Raw genomic sequence first — 25,507 nt, 5'->3', positions numbered from 1 at the left:
CGTCTTAGTACGCATAAGCACACATGTTCCTCTGTACGAGAATGTGCCTTTTTTTTTGCTACATCACTCTATTGCGGAGAGAACACTAAAGACAGATCATCCCCTACATCACACCCCCCCTCCCCTCCACACACACCCTTACCCGACGCCCACGGATCCACCCCCTCTTCATCTAATGCTGAGTGTGCATAGCAAATCTCTGCTGTGCCAAACGTCCTACTCTGGCTGCATTCTGAGCAGGCTGGTTGGGGTGCAGCAAAACCTGTACGTCTAGATCTACAGATGAAGATGTGAAGTGCGGCTGTAGAACCATCACGGCCCGCCTGTCCCAGTGTTAATAGATTAGAGACTATTAAACTATTCCAGAGTGTCAGATGTCAATCACCTACAAGGGTGGCACTGCGGGTATGTGTGTGTGTGTGTGTGTGTGTGTGTGTGTGTGTGTGTGTGTGTGTGTGTGTGTGTGTGTGTGTGTGTGTGTGTTTCTCTTTTTTCTCGTTTTCCTCCCTCCTTTCTTTCCTTTTCTCTTTTCTTTTTTCTCTTGGCTGTGTGTGTGTGTGTGTGTGTGTGTGTGTGTGTGTGTGTGTGTGTGTGTGTGTGTGTGTGTGTGTGTTCCTGTGTGTGTGTTCCTGTGTGTGTGTTCCTGTGTGCGCCTGCATGCGTGTGCTCGCTCGGGATTAATATTCCATGAACAACCTATATGTTACATAATGGTCGGGTTAAGTGCTGAAACTGAAGCAGTTTACAATCTTAACTGCAGACATCAGGATGATGTCCTGTAAGTGGTTCCAATAACAAGGTGCTTAAAGGGAAGCCTTGGCTCAACTCTGCTCACTCTCCCTATTCAAATTTACATTGAGCAGCTCTCCTCTGCACTTTGTATACTCCTTTGCATATTTCCCAGTGGCCAATGCGGTAGTGGGTGGATGTGTAAATGTGGATCTGTGGATTTGTGTTCTGTAGATGAGCGTGTGTAAGTGTGTGTGCCTGCGTATTCATGCCAGTCTGTAAATGAGTGCATGAAAACATGTATTCCTTATTAGGATGCAGCCTACCTGTGTGTTTGGAGTTTCTCACAAGTGTGTGAATTTACTTTGAGCATGTTTGTGTACACATGCGTGTATGAAAATATGAAAMGATAGGGTACCTCTGAGAAACTGACGGCGAATTTTATTTTCTGCTCCACTGAGGAGACAGGTGATAGGCTATCAGATAGCCAAGATGGCTCCCTAGACTGCACATTGGTGGGAACCAACTCAGGTTTCCATWACAGAACCTCATACAAAGGACCTTTGTCAATAAAGACCCCTAAAGGCAGTTTGGTTGCCAGGTACAGCACATCAAAACTGAGTAGAGACAGTAATGATCACAAAGTCTCAGCTCCTCCACCTGAATTCAAGGCTGGAATTTGACAGGATATTAATTTCCATGGTTACTATAGACACTGTACATACTGTATGTAAATGCAATTTGCAATTTGCTATTAGTTTTATTAGGTCTAGTTTAACAAATAGCATGCAATGCAGTTTCTCATTCTCACCTTTGACCTCCCTTTCTCTAGTACACTCTTAGAACCTCTTCACACTTACTACACTTTTGGTAAAAATACCATCGTCTACACATATTACTCAAATATACATTTGCGTACTCGCTAAGTCTTGACCGCTATCAGCGGAGGTACCGCTCGACACTTGTCTGACAGTTACATCCCTTGAAGCAGGGTTGTATGAACAGWATTGTCTCATTGAGCCAACACTCCTACCAGTATTCAGTATTCCAGTATTCCAGTATTCAGACCCCAGTATTCAGACKTTTTACTCYGTATTTAGTTGAAGCACATATGGCAGCAATTACAGCCTCAAGTCTTCTTGGGTATGACGCTACAAGCTTGGCACACCTGTATTTGGGGAGTTTCTCCCATTATTATCTGCAGATCCTCTCAAGCTCTGTCAGGTTGGATGAGGAGCGTTGCTGCACAGCTATTTTCTGGTCTCTCCAGAGATGTTCGATCGGGTACAAGTCCAGGCTCTGGCTGGGCCACTCAAGGACATTCAGAGACTTGTCCCGAAGCCACTCCTGTGTTGTCTTGGCTGTGTGCATAGGGTCGTTGTTCTGTTGGAAGGTGAACCTTCGCTCCATTCTGAGGGCCTGAGCATTCTGGAGCAGGTTTTTATCAAGGATCTCTGTACTTTGCTCTGTTCATCTTTGCCTCGATCCTGACTAGTCTCCCAGTCCCTGCCGCTGAAAAATATCCCCACAGCATGAAGCTGCCACCACCATGTGTCACCGTAGGGATAGTGCCAGGTTTCCTGCAGAAGTGACGCTTGGCATTCAGGCCAGTTCAATCTTGGTTTCACCAGACCAGAGAATCTAGTTTCTCATGGTCTGAGAGTCTTTAGGTGCCTTTTGGCAAGGGGCTGTCATGTGCCTTTTACTGAGGAGTGGTGTCCGTCTGGCCTCTCCACCAAACAGGCCTGACTGGTGAAGTGCTGCAGAGATTGTTGTCCTTCTGGAAGGTTCTACCATCTCCACATAGGAACTCTAGAACTCTGTCAGAGTGACCATCGGCTTCTTGGTCACCTCCCTGACCAAGGCCCTTCTCCCCCGATTGCTCAGTTTGGCCGGGCGGCCTGCTCTAGAAAGAGTCTTGGTGGTTCCAAATTTCTTCCATTTAAGAATGATGGAGGCCACGGTGTTCTTGGGGACCTTCAATGCTGCATAAATTTTTTGGTACCCTTCCCCAGATCTGTGCCTCGACACAATCCTGTCTCGGAGCTCTAAGGACAATTCCTTCGACCTCATGGCTTGGTTTTTGCTGTGACATGCACTGTCAACTGTGGGACCTTATATAGACAGATGTGTGCCTTTCCAAATCATGTCCAATCAATTGAATTTACTACAGGTGGACTCCAATCAAGTTGTAGAAACCTCAAGGATGATCAATGGAAACAGGATGCACCTGAGTTCAATTTCGACTCTCATAGTAAAGGGTCTGAATACTTATGTAAATAAGGTATTTTTGTTTTTTATTTTTAATACATTTGCAAAAATGTCTAAAAACCTGTTTTCACTTTGTCATTATTGGGTATTTTTACTTKATCCATTTTAGAATAAGGCTGTAACATAACAKAATGTAGAAAAAGTCAAGGGGTCTGAATACTTTCCAAAGGCACTGTAAATGGWAATAGCAGAGCAATGTTTTTGAAACAGGTGAAATGTATAAACCTTTTACTCATATTTTATACTTTTTTTATTGAGTTTTTACCAGATATTGCGGGAAACAACCTGTTACACTCTGAAATCGTCGCTGTAGCTGCCGGCTGTACTGAGCCATGTAAAACTATGGAAGCCCATCCCCACCACCCAAATTTTTTAGTTCATACAAATAGGAGATGTTTTTTCATTTGTAGGTGGCACCATAGGTCCCATAGTGCTGCGGGGGGGGGAATTGTTTTCCTGGGGCCCAGAGTTTTTCCTGATCTGGTAGTAGACTAATCTAACCAACTCTGGACCCTAGTAGTAATTTATCAGATGTAAAAAACGGTTTTATATGGGCTATGATGGGACCAGATTATTATTCTAATCAAGTCATATGGTAAAAAACACCTGGAAAAACTCCTGTCCCTAGGGAGGATGAAAACATTCAAATCGTTTACACAGACAAAGAGACAACAACTCCGATTGGACAAAAACTAAGCTCGCTGTATGAAGGGTTGCAGACAAATCCGTAGCCGATGTGAGCAAGACCTTTAAACAGGTCAACATTCACAAAGCCGCYGGGCAAGACGGATTACCATGACGTGTACTCAAAGCATGCCCGGACCAACTGGCAAGTGTCTTCACTGACATTTTCAATCTCTCCCTGACGAAGTCAGTAATACCTACAACTTTAAAATAGACCACCATAGTCCCTGTGCCCAAGAAAGCCAAMGTAATCWGCCTCAATGATTACCACCCCCTAGCACTCACGTCGGTAGCCATGAAGTGCTTTGAAAGGCTGGTCAATGGCTCTCATCAACACCATCCTACTGGAAACCCTAGACCCACTCAAATTTGCATACCGCCCCAACAGATCCACAGATGACTCAATCTCAATCGCACTCTACACTTCTCTTTCCCACCTCGACCAAAGYAACACCTATGTGAGAATGCTGTTCATTGACTACAGCTCAGCATTCAACACCATAGTGCRCACAAAGCTCATCACTAAYCTAAGGACAATGGGACTGGGCTCCTCCATCTGCAACTGGATCCTGGACTTCTTGATGGGCCGCRCCAGGTGGTAAAGATAGGCAACAACACATCTGTCACGCTGATCCTCAACACTGGGGCCCCTCAGGGGTGCGTGCTTAGTCCCCTCCTGTACTCCTTGTTCACCCACGACTGTGTGGCCAAGCACGACTCCAACACCATCATTAAGTTTGCTGACGACACAACAGTGGTAGGCCTGATCACCGACAACGATGAGACAGCCTATAGGGAGGAGGTCAGAGATCTGGCAGTGTGGTGCCAGGAGTACAACCTATCCCTCAATGTGAGCAAGACATAGGAGCTGATTGTGTACTATAGGAAAAGGAGGGCCGAACAGGCCCCCATTAACATCGACAGGTCTGAAGTAAAGCGGGTTGAGAGTTTCAAGTTCCTTGGTGTCCACATCGCCAACGAACTATCATGGTCCGAACACACCAAGACAGTTGTGAAGAGGGCATGACAACACCTTTTCCCCTTCAGGAGACTGAAAAGATTTGGCATGGGTCCCCGGTTCCCAAAAAGTTATACAGCTGCACAATTGAGAGCATCCTGACCGGTTGCATCACTGCCTGTTTTGGAAACTGCTCGACATCTGACCGCAAGGCGCTACAGAGGGTTGTGTGTACGGCCCAGTACATCACTGGGGCCAAGCTTCCTGACATCCAGGACCTCTATACCAGGCGGTGTCAGAGGAAGGCCCAAATAAAATTGTCAGGGACTCCTGTCACCTAAGTCATAGACTGTTCTCTCTGCTACCGCACAGCAAGTGGTAGGAGTGCCAAGTCTAGGACCAAAAGGCTTCTCAACAGGTTTTACCCCCAAGCCATAAGACTCCTGAACAGGTAATCAAATGGCTACCCGGACTATTTGCATTGTGTGTCCCCCCCAACCCCTCTTTTACGCTGCTGCTACTCTCTGTTTATCATATATGCATAGTCACTTTAACCATACCTACATGTACATACTACCTCAATTAGCCCGACTAACCGGGGCCTCTATATAGKCTCGCTACTGTTATAGCCTCGCTACTGTTATATTTCKRTMTCTTTTTACTGTTGTTTTTATTTRTTTACTTATCTATTGTTCACCTAATACCATTTTTTACTTAAAAATTGCACTGTTGGTTAGTAAGCATTTCACTGTAAGGTCTACACCTGTTGTATTCGGCGCACGTGACAAATAKACTTTGATTGATTTGATTTGATGYAACTATTATTTCTTATTTTAAGTTCAGCATTGTGCACATGGCGGTAGGCCTARGTGCAAATGTTCCAYAATACAATTTACYGGAAAACATGTTTTAAAATCTGCACCGCCCATGCAACCAGTTTAATGGACAGAGATGGAAATATCCATTTGAAAATGGCAAAGTGGGGAGATCTAAAGATMCAACAACTATCATYGATTACTAATATGACTRCCCACTGGGCACACACTGGTTGAATCAACATTGTTTACATMCCATTTCAATTAAATAACATTGAACCAACTTGCAACAAACGTTGAGTTGATGTCTGTGCCCAGTGGGTAGGATAATGCCTTTGGCTGCTAGATAATGAATGAAAGTTGATTTGAAAACCAATAGAACAGTCAGGAGAGTGCATATGAGGAAGTGTTTATAAAATATTTCCCTCAACATTTCTATGGTCGGATTTTGGCTCCGCATGCCTCATAATATGAAGCAAAACATCCAGGTTTCAAGCAATTAAGGAACAGGAAAAATATAGCTAGTTGTTGATAGGCCAAACCGTCTTGTGGTAGCTGGAAAGGCTTTCCCAAAAACCAAAATGTTATGTTAACTAGCTACAAAGTAGCCTATGTAGGCAGAATGATATCATAATTATTTGTATCAATCCAGTAGCCATTTGTTTTGCAAACTCCATTTCATGTGTGCTACAAAAACACTGATAACCAAACAACAGTGCTAGGTGCCTGCACACTTGAATGACATTTTCTTCGATCTTTCCCAGACCTCAAAGGTGGTCTCATGATGTGGTTTAAGCATTGTTGTGGACATAGAACATCCAGTTGACCGACTCATTTATCTGTCTCAACAGTAGGCCTACTATTAGTCTACTTGCACAGTACAGCTTGGGTTGGCCTGACTGTGAAAGACCAATATGGGATTTATCATTTTAGGTCATTCCGAGTACAGAGTACATTTCAGCCAAATCTGAGTATACCCTCTTCTCCAGGTATGGGCTTACATATAAATCAGCTTGTTGCGGTGCATTCACTTATACCCAGATTTTCAGTCACAATTTGCTTTTACCACAATAATTTGCATGATATTGATCAAAATGAAGCCTGGCTTGTTGTAATGTTGTAAGGTAGGCCTGCTGTACTTTTATATTCGTATGAGAGGGTTAATCGCTCATTTTTGATAGGCTAATGTTACTTGTTGAAGACATGCTGTTATAGCAACGAACTCTGGGCTTTTGCCTTGAAGCTAAAATGTCATCAGTGTAGCCCACAGATGAGAAAATAAACCTTTTAATTGTCTGCATATACATGCTTGTGAATTGCTTTTTAAATTCAAGAGTGTAATATGGTTTGGTTGAATTATTCAATAGTGTAACATGTTTTAGAAGAAAAGTGTTTCATTGTTGAATAGTTTGTGCTTACTCTACTGGCTACTCTGATGTTTCATTTGAACTGCAGACTAAAAATGTTACATCACCAGCCACAACATTTTTTAAAACCGTTAACTAGGCAAGTCAGTAAAGAACAAATTCTTATTTACAATGACGGCCTACCCAAACCGGGACGACGTTGGGCCAATTGTGCACCGCCATATGGGACTCCCAATCACGGCCGGATGTGATACAGCCTGGATTTGAACCACGGGCTGTAGTGACGCATCTTCTCAGACAGAGTTCAGTGTGTCAAATCGGAGGGCCTGTTGTCCGGACCTCTGGCAGTCTCTATGGGGGTGCCACAGGGTTCAATTCTCGGGCCGACTCTTTTCCCTGTATACATCAATGATGTCGCTCTTGCTGCTGGTGATTCTCTGATCCATCTCTACACAGACGACACCATTCTGTATACATCTGGCCCTTCTTTGGACACTGTGTTAACTAACCTCCAGACGAGCTTCAATGCCATACAACTCTCCTTCCATGGCCTCCAACTGCTCTTAAATGCAAGTAAAACTAAATGCATGCTCTTCAAACGATCGCTGCCCGCACCTGCCCGCAAGTCCAGCATCACTACTCTGGACGGTTCTGACTTAGAATATGTGGACAATTACAAATACCTGGGTGTCTGGTTAGACTGTAAACTCTCCTTCCAGACTCACATTAAGCATCTCCAATCCAAAATTAAATCTAGAATTGGCTTCCTATTTTGCACAAAGCATCCTTCACTCATGCTGCCAAACATACCCTCGTAACACTGACTATCTTACCGATCCTTGACTTCGGCGATGTAATTTACAAAAATAGCCTCCAACACTCTACTCAGCWAATTGGATGCAGTCTATCACAGTGCCATCCGTTTTGTCACCAAAGCCCCATATACTATCCACCACTGCGACCTGTATGCTKTCGTTGGCTGGTCCTCGCTTCATATTCGTCGCCAAACCCACTGGCTCCAGGTCATCTATAAGTCTTTGCTAGGTAAAGCCCCACCTTATCTCAGCTCACTCATCACCATATCAGCACCAACCCGTAGCAGCGCTCCAGCAGGTATATTTCACTGGTCACCCCCAAAGCCAATTCCTCCTTTGGCCGCCTTTCCTTAAAGTTCTCTAACAGCTGCCAATGACTGGAACGAACTGCAAAAATCACTGAAGCTGGAGACTCATATCTCCCTCACTAACTTTAAGCATCAGTTGTCAGAGCAGCTCACAGATCATTGCACCTGTACATAGCTCATCTGTAAATAGCCCATCCAACTACCTCATCCCCATATTTATATATATATTTTCTCCTTTGCACCCAAGTATCTATACTTGCACATTCATCTTCTGCACATCTATCTCTCTAGTGTTTAATTGCTAAATTGTAATTACTTCGCCACTACGGCCTATTTATTGCCTTACCTCCCTAACCTTACCTCATTTGCACACACTGTATATAGATTTTTTCTATTGTGTTATTGACTGTACATTTGTTTATTCCATGTGTAACTCTGTGTTGTTGTTTGTGTCACACTGCTTTGAGTTATCTTGGCCAGGTCGCAGTTGTAAATGAGAACTTGTTCTCAACTGGCCTACCTGGTTAAATAAAGGTTAAATAAAAAACATGTAAAATCTTGCCCTGAGATGTAGTACCTTAGACCGCTGCACCCCTCGGGAGCAAAGTAATGCAAGGATGTAATGTGAATTGAAAAGTACAATTCTCTTTCGCCACCCCATTCCTCAGACTCTCCTTTGTATCTCGTAGTGGGAATAGGGCCTAGGAAAAAACAGTGCTATCTGGACCCTAAAAGGGTTCTTCGGCTGTCCACATAGGATAACCCTTTGAAGATCCATTTTTAGTTCCTGGTAGAAACCTTTTGGTTCCAGGTAGAACAATTTTGGGTTCAATATTACAAATAGAACGCTTTCAACATAGGGGACATCCGAAGAACCCTTTCCACATATGGGGACATCCAAATAACCATTTTGGAACCCTTTTTTCTACGAGTGTATATCCCGAAGTGGAGGAAAAGGTTGTCACTTGAGTAAAAGTAAAGATACCTTAATAGAAAATGACTCAAGTAAAAGTGAAAGTCACCCAGTTAAATATTACTTGAGTAAAAGTCAAAAAGTATTTGGTTTTAAATATTCGTAAGTATCAAAAGTAAATGTAGTTGCTAAAATATACTTAAATATCAAAAGTAAAAGTACAAATAATATTTATATATATATATATATATATACAGTTGAAGTCGGAAGTTTACATACACCTTAGCCAAATACATTTAAACTCAGTTTTTCACAATTCCTGACATTTAATCCTAGTAAAAATTCCCTGTCTTAGGTCAGTTAGCATCACCACTTTATTTTACGAATGTGAAATGTCAGAATAATAGTAGAGAGAATTATTTATTTCAACTTTTATTTCTTTCATCACATTCCCAGTGGGTCAAAAGTTTACATACACTCAATTAGTATTTGGTAGCATTGCCTTTAAATTGTTTAACTTGGGTCAAACGTTTTGGGTAGCCTTCCACAAGCTTCCCAAAATAAGTTGGGTGAATCTTGGCCCATTCCTCCTGACAGAGCTGGTGTAACTGAGTCAGGTTTGTAGGCCTCCTTGCTCGCACACGCTTTTTCAGTTCTGCCCACACATTTTCTATGGGATTGAGGTCAGGGCTTTGTGATGGCCACTCCAATACCTTGACTTTGTTGTCCTTAAGCCATTTTGCAACATCTTTGGAAGTATGCTTGGGGTCATTGTCCATTTGGAAGACCCATTTGCAACCAAGCTTTAACTTCCTGACTGCTGTCTTGAGATGTTGCTTCAATATATCCACATCATTTTCCATCCTCATGATTACATCTATTTTGTGAAGGGCACCAGTCCCTCCTGCAGCAAAGCACCCCCACAACATGATGCTGCAACCCCCGTGCTTCACGGTTAGGATGATGTTCTTCGGCTTGCAAGCCTCCCCCTTTTTCCTCCAAAGATAACAATGGTCATTACGGCCAAACAGTTCTATTTTTGTTTCATCAGACCAGATGACATTTCTCCAAAAAGTACGATCTTTGTCCCCATGTGCAGTTGCAAACCGTAGTCTGTTTTTTTATGGCGGTTTTGGAGCAGTGGCTTCTTCCTTGCTGAGTGGCATTTCAGGTTTTGTTGATATAGGACTCGTTTTACTGTGGATATAGATACTTTGTACCTGTTTCCTCCAGCATCTTCACAAGGTCCTTTGCTGTTGTTCTGGGATTGATTTTCACTTTTTGCACCAAATACGTTCATCTCTAGGAGATAGAACTCGACTCCTTCCTGAGCTGTATGATGGCTGCGTGGTCCAATGATGTTTATACTTGCGTACTATTGTTTGTACAGATGAACGTGGTACCTTCAGGCATTTGGAAACTGCTCCCAAGGTTGAACCAGACTTGTGGAGGTCTACAATTGATTTATTTTGATTTCCCCATGATGTCAAGCAAAGAGGCACTGAGTTTGAAGGTAGGCTTTGAAATACATCCACAATTGACTCAAATGATGTCAATTAGCCTATCAGAAGCTTCGAAAGACATGACTTCATTTTCTGGAATTTTCCAAGCTGTTTAAAGGCACAGTCAACTCAGTGTATGTAAACTTCTGACCCACTGGAATTGCAATACAGTGAATTATAAGTGAAATAATCTGTCTGTAAACAATTGTTGGAAAAATTACTTGTGTCGTGCACAAAGTAGATGTCCTAACTGACTTGCCAAAACTATACTTTGTTAACAAGAAATTTGTGGAGTGGTTGAAAAACGAGTTTTAATGACTCCAACCTAAGTGTATGTAAACTTCCTACTTCAACTGTATATATATATATATATATATGTATTTTTTTGTATTTTTTTTTTTTACAGATAGCCAGGGTCACACTCAAACACTCAGACATAATTTAAAAACAAAGCATTTGTGTTTAGTGAGTCCACCATATCAGAGGCAGTAGGGATGACCAGGGATGTTCTCTTGATAAGTGTGCGAGTTGGACCATTTTCAGTCCTGCTAAGCATTCAAAATGTAATGAGTACTTTTGAGTATCAGGGAAAATGTAAAAAGTGCATACATTTCTTTAGGAATGTAGGGAAGTAAAAGTAAAAGTAGTCAAAAATAGTAAATTAAAGTACAGATACCCCAATAAAGTACTTAAGTAGTACATTAAAGTATTTTTACTGAAGTACTTTACACCACTGTATATCCCTTTGGGGGAATTTCACCTCTCACACACTGTTCCCCTTTCCCCAACTGCCAAACTGACATATGTAGATCAGAGACAGATAAGAGCTAACGGCCCTGACTGATCCTGAGTGGGCCTCTGTTAAACATAGCAGCTTACAATAATTAAACAGAAGGACGCGACATGCTCCCAGGCTACTTGACATGGCAGCCTGGACCACACTTCTTGAGGCCTCCTGATAGCCGAGATAGACAGTGTCCTTAGAGAGTTACGGATCTAGAGCTGATAAGTCTATTTAAAGGGAATGATACAATTGGAAGTGTAGCCTAATGTCTGAGTGCCCCATTTACTTGGTTATGAKAATGAGAGCAATTTGATGCTATATGCAATCACACCAGTGAAACAAGAGGGTGTTTCAATGGCAGMGGTACTTTATGGGGCATGGCTGTGCATGTTTTTGTCCCTGAGTAGGAGTGTGTACTGTATGTGAGGGAGGAGTGTAGGGTGGTCTAATCGATAGAATCTAATTAGAGATTAGTGCAGTTTGTCCCATCACTACTGTCTTTGAAGATAGATCTCGTAAAGTGACAGGTGGCCCAATCAATGTAKCGGTAACAAATTGGTCTACAGTACTGTACTAAGCACATGTATGCATATATATATATATATTTTTTTTTTCCAGATAATTACTTAGTGTATTTTCTAGATTTTGACCACATACACAGATGCACATCTCTCATATGTAAATTTAGCTTCATGAGGTCAATGAGAAAAAAATAACATGTGACTTTGACATCATAAGGCCCCTACGGTACAGATAAACTACAGTAAAACTCTAGTAGGTTATTCCTCTGCATGCCCCTGTACAGGACTAGCCACCAGGCAACTCTAATCCCAGTTAATTGATCCAACATAATTTATCAAGCCTGATTTATCAGTGCGCTGGCTGTACCATTGATTTAGGATGTTGTTCGCTATTAATTGTGCATCCATTCCCCCCCATCCCCCTGTGTGTGACACAAATTACTTTTAACTGACTGAGCTGATGTGTAGATAGTGGTTACAAAACTCGGGCCCGCTTCAGGACACCAAGTAGCTACCTAGAAACAATTTTAAAAATGTATTAATCAAAACCAAAAGGCAAATATCTTTCAGCATTAGCTCATGTCTGACTTCTTATGTGAGTTGTACCCCTGAGACCACAGGCTTTCATGACCACTGTCTGGGCTTGTCCAGGAAGTTATTGTATGTAAAGGAAACAAGTAGCAATTCTGAGAGAAACATGTATTGATTTGGAGGCTACCAAAAAGTTAACTGTGAGTGACCTACAAAATGTCTCTAGTGGTGTGGGCCGACGTTTGTACAGAGTTACAGAAACGTACAGAGACAACAGGAGGAGGAGGAGAAGAGGGGGAGGAGGAAGAGGAGYAKGAGGAGGAGGAGTGCGTTGGTGAGGTAAAGATATAGATATGTGAGTCTCTTGTCGGCTAGCCCAGTTTGCCTGGGTGGCAGGGCTGTGTTGGGCTATAATTAGTAGTGCAGGATGTGCGTGTGCGTGCGTGATTAGGGAGGTGTTTTGGTTGGGGCGGGCAGCTGAAGCCAGAGGCCCAACAATAATATATGATAGTGTGGGTGCGTTAATGAACATGGAGTCTAAGGGGAGGCGTGCGTGTGTCTCGGGGTGAAGGATCCCATCTGCCTCGCCTCTCATTCATAACTCTCGCTGTCACCAGAGGTAAAGTTGGGAGTTGGAAAGAGTCCGCAAGAGACTGTGGCCTGTCAGCTGACAGTCCCACCGTCTGCAATTCACTATCATGCGCATAACTTGACTTTTCATGGCAGATGCCAACCTCACGCTGACSAAGGCTGCCGCCAAAACGTTGTTGGTTCTGACCTCTGCTGTTGAAAAAAATACATTAAAACATAATGAATATGTCAGTGAATGCAAGTTCTTCCTTTCTCCAAGTGGATGCCAACCTCACCAACAACAATCGCTTGACTCTGCTCAGAGAAGGATAAAGTATGGTCRCAGATCAGTTTGGTCACTCTATGGTCATTGTGACTAACAGCATAAACTGATCTGGGACCAGGCTAGAAGTAATGGTAGTGGTATTCCTGGTCACCTGCTATTGTGACTGCAAAGTAAAGGCTTAGTCTGGGTAGCGTGAAATAGGATGATTGTGCAAGAGTAGAGGTAATGTGTTGGAGATGGAGAACCAGTTTACAGTAAGTACTGTTTAGTAATGCATATGACATAGTTAAACACCTATGTAACCGCAATGAACAATGATTCCTTTATGAATGGGTACTATGTTAAGTCTTTCACCTTGTCTAACCYCTTAAAGTAAAGCTTTGTGTTGACACTGTTTTGTACCGTAGGCAGTAAAGCAACAAGACAGTAAGTCATGGCTTTTGAGGTTCGATATCAGTGTGAACGGGGACTGTTTCACGTCTGACTTCATTCTAACAGTCGACTTACAATCTGTTTATAAACACCTATAATGTAAACAGTTTTTACGTTTAAATACACTATGTTCATCCTTTTACATGAGTGAATACAMACAGTAAACCATATGCCTTGTTCATGTAGTGTACGTCATGGTGAACAATGTAATAATGTTTACATGCAGACCGTCTCTGTAGCTTTGTAGCTAACTGATTCTCCAGCAGCTTTAAAAAAAAATGTGTTTGAGTGAAAGTACTGACTATGACGTCAGAAGGATGTAACCTATTGTCAGTGTCTGATGAAAACCTCGTAACTCCATTTTTGCCATTTTTATTGAAATTAGTAACTTCCCRCAATGTACTCTGAAAATGTCATGGCTCTAGGACCAAGATTRTTTTTTCAAWATAGCTTCTAAAGTTTCTTAAATGAATGTTTGTTAATAGGAAAATATGACATTTTTTAACATTTCCTGAAAAGTTTCTGTTTTGGAGATGAGAGGTTTTCATCAGTGATGAACACTCTCTCTAACTATTCCACACTTCCGCGGTCTCTCCYTACCTCCCTCTTAAAAAATCCAGTTAGACTTATAACCAAGTCTGTTTASCAATACACACTCCCCCATGTTGTGGCAACAGCACCAGGCCCCCAGGTGAAACAGGAACACACTATCTGGCAGCAGTTAGGGTCGCCTGTCGGTAGTGAAATGTACCTCTGAGTCACAGGGGCCGTGACAGGGGCGGGTTGTCCCGGCTGAGTGATGCTTAATGAAATCATTCAGGTGCTTCTGCGTTGTTGACGAGCTTGTCATAGCAACCCGGCTGCACTGTGCATTCAAGGGACATTGTGTGCCTGTCTATTCACATGGCCTATTCATATGGTCAGGAGTTTCAGGTGACTCATACCGTCTATGATTTGCAGTGTTCACAAATGCATACAGGTAACTGCCAAAATAATGGAAACACTGAGAAGAGTTGAGGTGATACAAAGTATATTGAAAGCAGGTCTTCCACACAGGTGTGGGTTCCTGAGTTAGTTCAAGCATAAACATCCATCATGCTTAGGTCAGTGTATAAAAATGCTGCGGGTAGGTCATTATTTTTCCATTATTTGGTTACCATGGCTATGCCCCATAGGATGACAATGCCCCATCCACAGGCCGAGTGGTACTGAATGTTTGATGAGCAGAAAACTAGTAAACCATATGCCATGACTGTTTCAGTCACATTGAACATTTACATAATTTTAGTAGATGCTCTTATTCAGAGTAACTTACAGTTAGTGCATTCATCTCAATATACCTAGGTGGGACAACCACATATGAAAGGTATAGTACAGTGTTACTGACAATTTTTTGTAAGGGGGCCACTTTGGATTGAGACAATCATTCAGAGGGCTCTACAGATCTTTAATTTATTGTACTTTTTCTTCCAATATTATCAATTATCAATTGAGAGCAAATGCAGAGCAYTAGAGCACATGCAATTGATTTGATGTACAGAAAATCACAAATATATATACATACACAATTGGCCCAGCGTCATCCTAGTTTGGCCGGGGTAGGCCATCATTGTAAATAAGAATTTGTTCTTAACTGACTTGCCTAGTTAAATAAACGTGAAATAAAATACAATAAAAAAAGTGGCTTTGAAATAGCTTGTTTGTGAAATCAGCATACGATATTTCGGCTGAGGCCAAAAAACATTACTTTACAATCTCCGTGTCTGTGAAGGCCTTCTTGTTTCTCGCGAGTATCCAAGCAATCTCATATGWTGCCTCTGTCGTTTTCTCTGCAACAGTGCTAGATCTATCTATCATTTGTTGTTGTCCTTTGAGCTGTCCTGTTTTAAGTTGCGCTATTTTGTTGTTTCRGAGGTTGCTTTGTGGTGGATATGTTTTGTTTTGTTGGGCATGGTGTGACTGGAAATGTCGCTCAAAATTTGCTCATTTAAAACAATTGACTACCTTGTATAATAAGACAAAGTGAGCTAGTCCCATTATGCAGTACAAAAAAATACTTGTCTGTCCATTTCTCGTGGAACTTTCTGTGTTCTTCTTGAATCGACCGTATCCTTCTCTTAGCCACTGGAGCCACGTTAGCCACGTTAGCTCTGTTAGCTAGATGCATTTCCCCGCCGCCATCTTCCTGATTTTCCTGGTTCTCCGGAGGTTGTTCGTTCATAGCTGTCACGTTGTTCTCCAGCTCTTCCCCCTAATTTTCATTGTCAATAGATTTAKGTTTATTTTTTACAWTAAATCGATCCATGTCTACCAYACTGCAAAATTTGTCGGTCGCTGTAGCTGAGCAGTTGCGTTCTATTTCGGGAAACGTTCTATTTCTGACTTTCTGTTCAACATCTGCACTATACTTCCATCTATCTGCCATSCAGGGAACAATATATATTCAAAGAAGTGATTCAGGCCTGCATTAAACACATTGAATTGAATCATTGTTATGTAAGAATGGAAAATAGGAAAATCACAGCGAGCCGCAAAATACACTTTTCCTCAATAAAGTAATTATCAGCATGGTCAGAGCTGGGGGTGGGGGGGGTCAAGTGCAAGTGTTGGTTCAGGAAGGGGATTATTTAAGACACTCTTGGAAGAGGTAGGGCTTCAGGTGCTTTCAGAAGGTGGGCAGTGGCTCTGCTGTCCTAGCTGGTTCCACCATTGGGGTGCTAGGACAGAGAAGAGCTTTGACTTGGCTGAGCAAGAGCGGCCCTCCTCTAGAAGTAGGAGGGCCAAGAGACCAGAAGTGGCAGAACGGAGTGCTCAGGTTGGGGTGTAGGGTTTGAGCATAGTCTGAAGATAGGGTAGTGTAGTGGATGGGAGCTTCGACTGGAAGCCTGTGGAGTTTGCAGACGAGCAGGGTGACATGTGAGAACTTGGGAAGGCTGAAAACCAGGTGAGCTGCAGCCTTCTGGATAAGTTGCAGGGGTTTGATGGCACAAGCGGGGAGCCCAGCCAACATCGAGTACAGTAGTCCAGACGGGAGATGACAAATGCCTGGATTAGGACGTGCGCCGCTTCCTCTGTGAGGTAAGGTCGTACTCTATGGATGTTGTAGAGAATAAACCTGCAGGAGCGAGTCACTGCTTTGATGTTTGCAAAGAATGACAGGGTGTTGTCCAGGGTTACATCAAGATTCTTTGCWCTCTGGGAGGGTGACACTGGAGTTGTCAACCGTGATGGAGATGTCTTTGAGCGGACAGGTCTTCCCTGGGAGGAAGAGCAGCTCTGTCTTGTTAAGCTTGAGGTGGTGAGCCGACATCCAAATTGAGATATCTGCCAGGCACGCAGAMYTGCGTGTCGCCACTAGGGGAAGGAGAACAATTGTTGAGTGTCATTCGCATGGCAATGATAGGAGACTGTGTGAGGATATGGCAGAGCCAAGTGACTTGGTGTATAGCGAGAATAGGAGAGGGCCTAGAACAGAGCCCTGGGGMACACCAGTAGTGAGAGTATATGGTGCAGACACAGATCCTCTCCACGTCACCTGGTAGGAGCGGCCTGCCAGGTAGGATGCAATCCAAGAGTGTGCAGAGCCTGAGARGCCRAGCCCTGAGAGGGTGGAGAGGAGGATCTGATGGTTCACYGTGTCAAAGGCAGCAGATAAATCTAGGAGGATGAGAACAGAGGAGAGAGAGTCAGCCTTAGCAGTGTGGAGTGCCTCCGTGACACAAAGAAGAGCAGTCTCGGTTAAATTACCCATCTTGAAGCCTGACTGGTTAGTGTCAAGAAGATTGTTTAACTGGTTAGTGTCAAGAAGAGAGATAACAAGAGAGTTGATCAGAGACAGCATGCTTAAGTGTTTTGGAATTAAAAGAAAGAAGGGATACAGGTCTTTAGTCTGACGTCAGATGAGGCGAGTGTTAGTTTCTTGAGGAGGGGAGCAACTCGGGCCATTTTGAAGTCAGAGGGGACACAACCAGTGATCAGGGATGAGTTGATGATGGAAAGGGAGAAGGTCTCCAGAGATGGTCTGGAGAAGGGAGGAGGGGATGGGGTCGAATGGGCASGTTGTCGAGCGGCCAGACCTCACTAGACCTCACTAGTTACATTTTATCTAGAGAGAGACGGAAGAAAGAGGTCAAGGCGTAGGGTAGTTCTGTATGAGTGGGACCAGTGAACTCAATATGCTGAGTGAATGTAGTCAAAGTCCTCCACAGAYAGGGAGGAGGAGTGAAGGATTAAGGAGGGAAGAGAAGGTGGAAAATAGTTTCCTAGGGTTTGAGGCAGAAGCTTGAAATTTAGAGAGATAGAACGTTGCTTTAGCAGCAGATACAGAGGAAGATAAGGTAGAGATGAGGGAGTGAAAGGATGATAGGTCATCTGGAAGTTTTATTTTCATCWATTTTTTCTCAGCTCCCCGCAGCCCTGTTCTGTTAGCTCGCCATGGAGCAGGAGAGGAGGGCGACCCGGCCAGGAGGAAAGGGGACAGTGCAAGTCATAAAATATGGAAAGAGAGCAGAGTATGGTCGAAGAGGCAGAATCAGGAGACGAGTGAGAAGGATTTAGCAGAATGGAGAGATGATAGGATAGAAGAGGAGAGAGCAGTAGGAGAGAGAGTGAAGACTGCGACAGCATATAACCATCTGGGTAGGGGCTGAGTGGCTAGGGTTGGAGGAAAGGGAGACAGAAAAGGAAACAAAGTAGTGATCAGAAACCATGAGGGGGGTTGCAGTGAGATTAGTAGGCAAACAGCCTCTAGTAAAGATGAGGTCAAGCGTATTGACTGCCTTGTGAGTTGGAGGGGACTGGGAAAGGGTGAGGTCAAWAGAGGCAAGGAGGGGAAAGGCAAACGTTGAYAGGTTGAAGTCGCCAAGTACGAAAAGCGGTGAGCCATCGTCAGGAACTGAGTTTATCAAGGTGTTAAGCTCATTGAGGAACTCTCCAAGGGCACTTGGTGGGCGATCGATGACAATAATGCAAAGCTTGAGTGGACAAGTGACAGTGACAGCATGGAATTCAAATGAGGAAATGGACAGGTGAGAGAGGGAGAAAAGAGAACATTTCCAGTTAGGAGAAACGAGTAGCCCTGTGCCACCACTGCGACGGCCAGGTSCTCTTGGACTATGAGAGAAAACGTAGTCAGATGAAGAGAGCAGCTAGGGTAGCAGCGTTCTCTATGGAAATCCGTGTCTCCATCAGGGCCTAAAAGTTAAGGTCCTGAAATGAACTCAGCGTTCTTGACCGCAAATCGGCACTTCCAAACGTTGCCAGAGACCCGAAATTCCACATTGGTTGTGTGAGCCGGGTACACTAAATTAGAAGMGTTGCAGCCAATGGGTGGGGAGCGTCTGTAAAGCCTACAGAGAGAGGAGCAAACGGGTATAGAAAACACACATGGTTGCCAAAGCTACAAAAGAGCAAAATGAGAGTCATTAAATAACTAGGCAAGATACTCAAGTGAGAGAGTGGTGTGGAGCCTTCCTCTCTTTCTTTCCTCGAACAACTCCACAGAACAACTCGGCAGAACCGTCTTTGTTTCGGCTACAGTCTTAGTTTTGCCGACGAGGCCGCCATTGGCACGAAGTACTAACATGAATTGCCTAGCAGAGGTGAAGAAACCCCTCCCCCTCCAATACAGCCACAAAACAAGTTACAAAATGCCCTGCCCCTTGATTATGGTTGATATGTCAACAATCATTTCCATGTTATGAGCAATCAGCAGTTCATATATCAACTAGGCTACTGGGAAGACAGGCAGCACTTGGCCCCAGTAGATGGCCCCAGTAGATGGCCCCAGCTACTAAAAACACAGTAGTAGACAACAGATAAAGACAAAAATGATACTTATCACTCCTGGAGATATCAGGAGCCCTCTAGCTATAGAATGAAGTCACCAGATCTCCACCCYATTGAACACCCATGGGAGATTCTGAAGCTGRGCCTGAGACTTTTATTTTGGCYATCAGTTACCTGTATATCTGCAGCACATCTGCAGGCTAAATGTCACCCAGTAATTTGTTTCTAGTTTTCCGTCGCAACAAGAGAAGGTGATAAGATAAGCTCATCACATGATGTTTTGAAGCACATCAAGTCAACTCATCATAATTGCTCCGATGGAACCTGTTGCGACAAAACATAATTTGCCATCATTGCTTCTCAAAGTTCATCTTTTGATCGACACCATATATAGTACAACTTTGTTTCTGACATATGAATCATCTCTCTCTCTCTCTCTCTTTCTCGTGCTCTCACTCTCTCTCTCTCTCTCTCTCTCTCTCTCTTTCTCTCTCTTTGTTTTTTTTCTCCGTAGAACTCCATGAATCTGCCTCCAGACAAGGTGAAGATCCTGTGTCAGTATGACAACGAGAAGAAGTGGGAACTGGTCTGTGATCAGGTGGGACCTCAACTCCACTGCACCATACAACACTACTGCACTGTGTCAATAACATTACAGTAACAGGATGTAATCATAGTTCCTACAGGAACTTCAGAGCAGTGGTTTGTCATTTTTTATTGAAAATGACTCAACTAAAAAGTCATCCAGTCAAATATTACTTGAGGAGAAGTCTGAAAGTATTTGATTTTAAATATACTTATGTATCATAAGTAAATGTAATTGTTAAAATATACTTTTAAGTATCAAATGTATAAATGTATTTTCAAATTCCTTATATTTAGCAAACCAGATGGCACTGTTTTTTAATTTATGAATATCCAGGGGCACAATCCAACACTTAGACATAATTTACAAACAAAGCATTTGTGTTTAGCGAGTCCACCAGATCAGAGGCAGCAGGGATGACCAGGGATGTTCTCTTGATAAATGCGTGAATTTGACACTTTTCCTGTCCAGCTAAGCATTTAAAATGTAATAAGTACCTTTGGGTGTCAGGGAAAATATGTGGAGTGAAATGTACAGTACATTATTTTCTTTAGGAATGTAGTGAAGTAAAAGTAAAAGTAGTCAAAAATATAAATAGTAAAGTAAAGTACAGATAACCCAAAAAACMACTTAWGTAGTACTTAAATGTATTTTTACTTAAGTACTTTACACCACTGCTTCYGAGTGAGGTTACATGATAACCATGACATTTCTTTAGAGAATACTACATTGTAATGATTGAATCCRTGATTTGCAGACCTTCGTATAGTAGAATTTAGTTTTTCATGTTTGTTTTTGTCAGTGTGTCCTTGTTTCTAGGAAAGCTCCTCATTGACACACTAACACAATGAGAGTGGTCGTTCACACACACATACATACACACACACACAATGTGTCCTGCTGGCGACCTCATCAATATTGTAGGTTGCTGTGGAAACCGTGAGGAGGCAGATAACTTCCTGAGGCTCGGAGGGGAGTGACATACAGGACACCTGTCACTGTTACCATCACCGCAGCACAGACCTGCAATGGTTCAATGTTGTCCCTTCTCTTATTTTAGCAGAGTTAAAGCCATTGTTATCAAAGGCCCTCTGCCTCAACTCTGACTTGGCATCGATTGATAGATTGGCATCCCGACATGCATATGTACATGTCCCAACATTGGTTCAGCCTCATCAACGGATATATCATTGGTTATGTTTGCATAAATTAAGCAGTGTCATCATTAAGGCTGTGAAGACTGTTGAGTTTTGCCCTCTGGTCCCTTTCTCGCACAGTGCACCCATGCAATCAACATAATTAGATATACTCTACCATCTCTCTCTCTCTCTCTCTCTCTCTCTCTCTCTCTCTCTCTCTCTCTCTCTCTCTCTCTCTCTCTCTCTTCTCTCTCTCTCTCTCTCTCTCTCTCTCTCTCCTCTCTCTCACTCACTCTGTCTGTCTGTCTGCTCTTCTTCCTACAGGAACGGTTCCAAGTGAAGAATCCACCCTCTGCTTACTTGCTGAAGCTCAGAAGTTATCTTGACCAGGGAGGGGTTAGTCGTAAGGTACTGTACCATTACAGTCCTGTACCAGAACCATCTGGGCTATCGCTATTTTCAAAAACATAATTCCTTGAATTAATCACTGGTACCCAATGAATTTGCAAAAGCTACGTTTAAAAAAATGATAACTGGTTTCATCCATAGCTACGTAGGTCACTGCTTGTTTAGTTCACTATACACTGTCAAACATTTCTCCACAACCATAACGACCTTGTTGTGACAGTTCAAGAGGCGTGTCCAGGAGTCCACACAGGTCTTGAGAGAGCTGGAAATTTCCCTGAGGACCAATCATATTGGGTGAGATCTGCCCCCCTTACCCAACCTTTCCACTTACTCAAATCTATTGGTGTTTTTTATATATTTTTTACCCTTATTTTACCAGGTAATTTGACTGTGAACACATTGTCATCTACAGCAATGACCTGGGAAATAGTTACAGGGGAGAGGAGGTGGGATGAATTAGCTCATTGATAATTATAAAACCGCTATAAAGGAATCCTGTAAAAGAGCATTGGGCGAGAGCACTGAAATATGATACAATGATTTGATATTCATATGCAAACCATAAGATGCTGGATTTAGGCTCGCAGGGTCTAGCGTCAGGGTTAGATGCTATTTGGCAGCTCCAGTCAGATGTAAGTGCTTTTGTAAACTATGCACCACAATTGCTTGTTGTAAAGTGTGGGAATGAAGTGTGGGAATGAAGTCGTAGTGCTTGTGAGATTCTTTCAGCGTTTCGTCGAGTGAGATTGATGTTTTAATGCTGTGGTTACTGTCACTTGGATAAACCAAAATTCCAGTTGTGTACATATTTATTTTGTGTGATATTTCGTGTTTTTTTTCACACAGCACAAAAAAATTACAATGACAAACACAACGAACACAGTCAACACCACACAATGTAACACAGTATGTTGCAGCCCATGATMAATCAAATTAATCAGTTGTGAACTTGTGAATACTGTTGTTATGTTTGATTGTTGTAAATTGATGTTGTGTTCAAGTGTCACAGTACAGTATGTACTTAATTGTTCATTGTTTTAAGGTGTGCCAATTGGGTCTTATTATCCTTTCCCCCTCCTGTTTCCCATCCTATCCTGTTCCCCTTCGCTCCAGCTGGGCTCAGGAGTTCCTCAGTGAGGAGAACCGGGGCCTGGACTTCCTGGTTGACTATATGTCCTTCGCCCAATGTGCCGTCACGTGAGTACCAGTCCTTCACGTCTATGTATGGATAAGACAATCTGAGAGGAAAAGGCAAGGTTTTGACCTTGAGTGTCCATCCTGATGTGGTTCTTTATGGGATCTCTGGGTCTTTCCTTCTTTTTTGGGGGGACACTTTAGTAGTGAAAAATATCAGAGGGCTTTAGATTGAACATTTAACATAACTTGAATATTCCATATTGATAGTATTGTTTCCCCTAAACCATTCATGTCCAAATCCCTTCTACAGATATAGGATCTTAATTTGACCTATATTGTCACAGCAAAATAATCCTGCAGCAACAGAATTTGAATGTTTAGTCCATAATGTTGCTTGAACGGTGGTAAAGCTATTGCATTGCCAAATGTAGSCTACATTAAAAGTGCAATACTGCTAATATAACTGTGTGTTAGTGTGGGTTTTCAGTGAATGTATGTAAATCACAAAGTTAATCTGCATTTCCTGCTGTGCAGGAAAATTCTCAGCAACAAAAAAGTTATCAAACTAAGATCCTACATCTGTACTTTGGACCCTCAGCTATGACATGGACAGTTTGGACAATGGGACAGCCACACCGGACAAATCTGTGGAGGACTTGACGAGGAGTGCCGGTAACTCTCCAATCCATAGTGCTTCTAAAGCTGCTCGTTCCCTTACTGTGAGGTGAGTGTCACCAGGAACTGGAGAGAAGTACGGTGCCGCAATGAACGCATAAAAGTCTGTCTGTTGGATGGGACTGAGGTTGGACTACACTTGTAGTTCTTGCACCCTAGATTCATGGGCGTTACTTGTAAAGAAAGAACCATGACTCCCAGTCCTCCGGTACCCATACACAGACACGCACTGTGACACACACACACACAACGTGCACACTGCCCCTAACCCCCATGGGAGTTGATGTGTCTGTAGATTGATCTCTGTGGATGTCTGTGATTGACGTTACTGCATGGTTGGATCAACGCAGCGGGTGTCAGGGTGACACACACACACACACACACACACACACACACACACACACACACACACACACACACACACACACACACACACACACACACACACACACACACACACACACACACCTTTATAACAACATTACAGTATCATGGGATACAGAGGCAGGCCAACACTGTGATATTAAACAGGTCTGACAGATTCATTGGATCAGATTCAGGGGTTATGGTCCACTCTCTGTATATCTATGTTTCTCTGTCCCACCATCCATTTCACGCTACTGTGGACTGTGTTGTAATCATCCTATAGATAGATTACATCTCATTCAAATTATAGGGTGGTGTCCCTGTTGAAATGTTTAATAAAAACACGTGGTCCATGGGCATTGACAACCTGATACACTTTGATGTAAATTACATTATAGCACGGTTCAATGGCATTCCTTGCCATGGAACAAATCAAACCTGGGACAATGTTCCTTCTTATGTAATATAAATCCTTTGCACTGTGTTTTGAATACCCGGAACAAGTGTGATCTCCTTGAAATGTTCTCAAAACGTCTCGGAACGTTTCTGGTTGGCCGTACCCTTGTGAGAATATTGGTACAGCTGGTATTGCTAACCACATACTGTAGCTTAACCTGTAGCGTCAAGGTGGACTAGTCTGTCCCAAGCTTTCATACACACACATACACATGTACACACACATGTAAACAGACAGACAGGCAGACAGATGCGCACACACACACACACACACACACACCTCTATCCTCTGTACTCTTTTTCATCTGGAGGAGCCACGTTCCTGTCACACCAACTGTTTCGTAGGGTAAACGTTGGAAGCAGCCTTCCTCCCTCTCTGCATTCTCATCTATGTTGTAAATATGGCGTAGACGGGAATGTGAGAAATGTCTGCCTAGGGCAAAACCCTCAGACATTCCACCTACCAACAGACATCTGAGAGTGTTCATGTTGGGGCCCTGCCTGCCTGTCATTAATGCATCCAAGAGGGGTGTGTGAGAACGTATGTCGTTCATCGCCTCTGTACTCTTCTCTTTCRACCTGCTTTCTCTCTGTTTCTCTCAAAACATTCTGTCCCGCGTTCGCTGGTGTCTACTATATTTGTTTTCCCCTCCTTTCCATCACTCAGATGTCATTTAACCAAAATATTTCAAAGTGAATGTTAACATGACTATTGACATGTGGATGTGGCAATGAAAGCTTTGTTGCCTCATTCTTTGACCGCATCATCTTAGACAAAAATGAGTCTCATTCAGCCTTAAAACACATGACGTTGTGGGGCACAGAGCTAATTTGACCTCTTCTGAGTTTTGAAATATATGCACGTTATAAACGTGAACAAATTATACATAGGGTTGGGATTTCATAGTTTTTCTAAACTGCGAGGGCTTTGATGGAGGCGTGTCACTACAACCATGATGTTCTGTAATAACCTCTTTATGTAATAACCTCTTTATGTAATAACCTCTTGTTATTACTAATGCAGCGTTATGCATTAGTAATAACATGTCCATAACAGCTACGTTTCTCACCGGGCAGATTCAACGCTCTCCACAGCAGGAAAGCGATGAGGAACTCACGCCTCGTCAGTCAGAAAGACGACGTTCACCTCTGCATCATGTGCCTCCGTGCAATCATGAACTACCAGGTACAATTCAACCTATAACACTTAGCCAGGCAGGCCTATCCACCTTCATCGCTACTGTTAAAACAGAGTGACTCAATAGCATTAGCTAGGAGAAGTAACATTTATTTCAGCGTCATGACTTGCTTGTTTTACACACCAATAACTTCATGTCTCCCTCCTCCTACGCTGTAAATTCACTGTCCATCAAAAAAAAAGCGACAGTTGACAGGCTTTGCGTCAGTATGGATCAAGTCCACACTGCACTGTATGAAATATGACTGAAGATGGCGATGACTGACAAC

The 25,507-nt window shown here is 42.9% G+C and overlaps 1 protein-coding gene across 1 annotated transcript in view; it reads left to right on the top strand.

The window, feature by feature from the left end:
- Positions 1–25,507, top strand: part of LOC111978468 (formin-like protein 1) — a 43,695-nt gene that overhangs the window by 5,699 nt on the left and 12,489 nt on the right. The window contains exons 2-7 of the mRNA XM_070448279.1: positions 19,788–19,871; positions 21,323–21,406; positions 21,627–21,700; positions 22,520–22,603; positions 23,142–23,267; positions 25,118–25,240. Coding sequence (XP_070304380.1) covers positions 19,788–19,871; positions 21,323–21,406; positions 21,627–21,700; positions 22,520–22,603; positions 23,142–23,267; positions 25,118–25,240 — 575 coding nt within the window. The remainder of the gene's footprint in view (positions 1–19,787; positions 19,872–21,322; positions 21,407–21,626; positions 21,701–22,519; positions 22,604–23,141; positions 23,268–25,117; positions 25,241–25,507) is intronic.

The sequence above is a fragment of the Salvelinus sp. IW2-2015 genome, linkage group LG18, assembly GCF_002910315.2.
Source record: "Salvelinus sp. IW2-2015 linkage group LG18, ASM291031v2, whole genome shotgun sequence".
Lineage (NCBI taxonomy): Eukaryota > Metazoa > Chordata > Actinopteri > Salmoniformes > Salmonidae > Salvelinus > Salvelinus sp. IW2-2015.
Note: the sequence above shows the minus strand (reverse complement) of the source record. Positions and strands in the feature narration are given on the sequence as shown.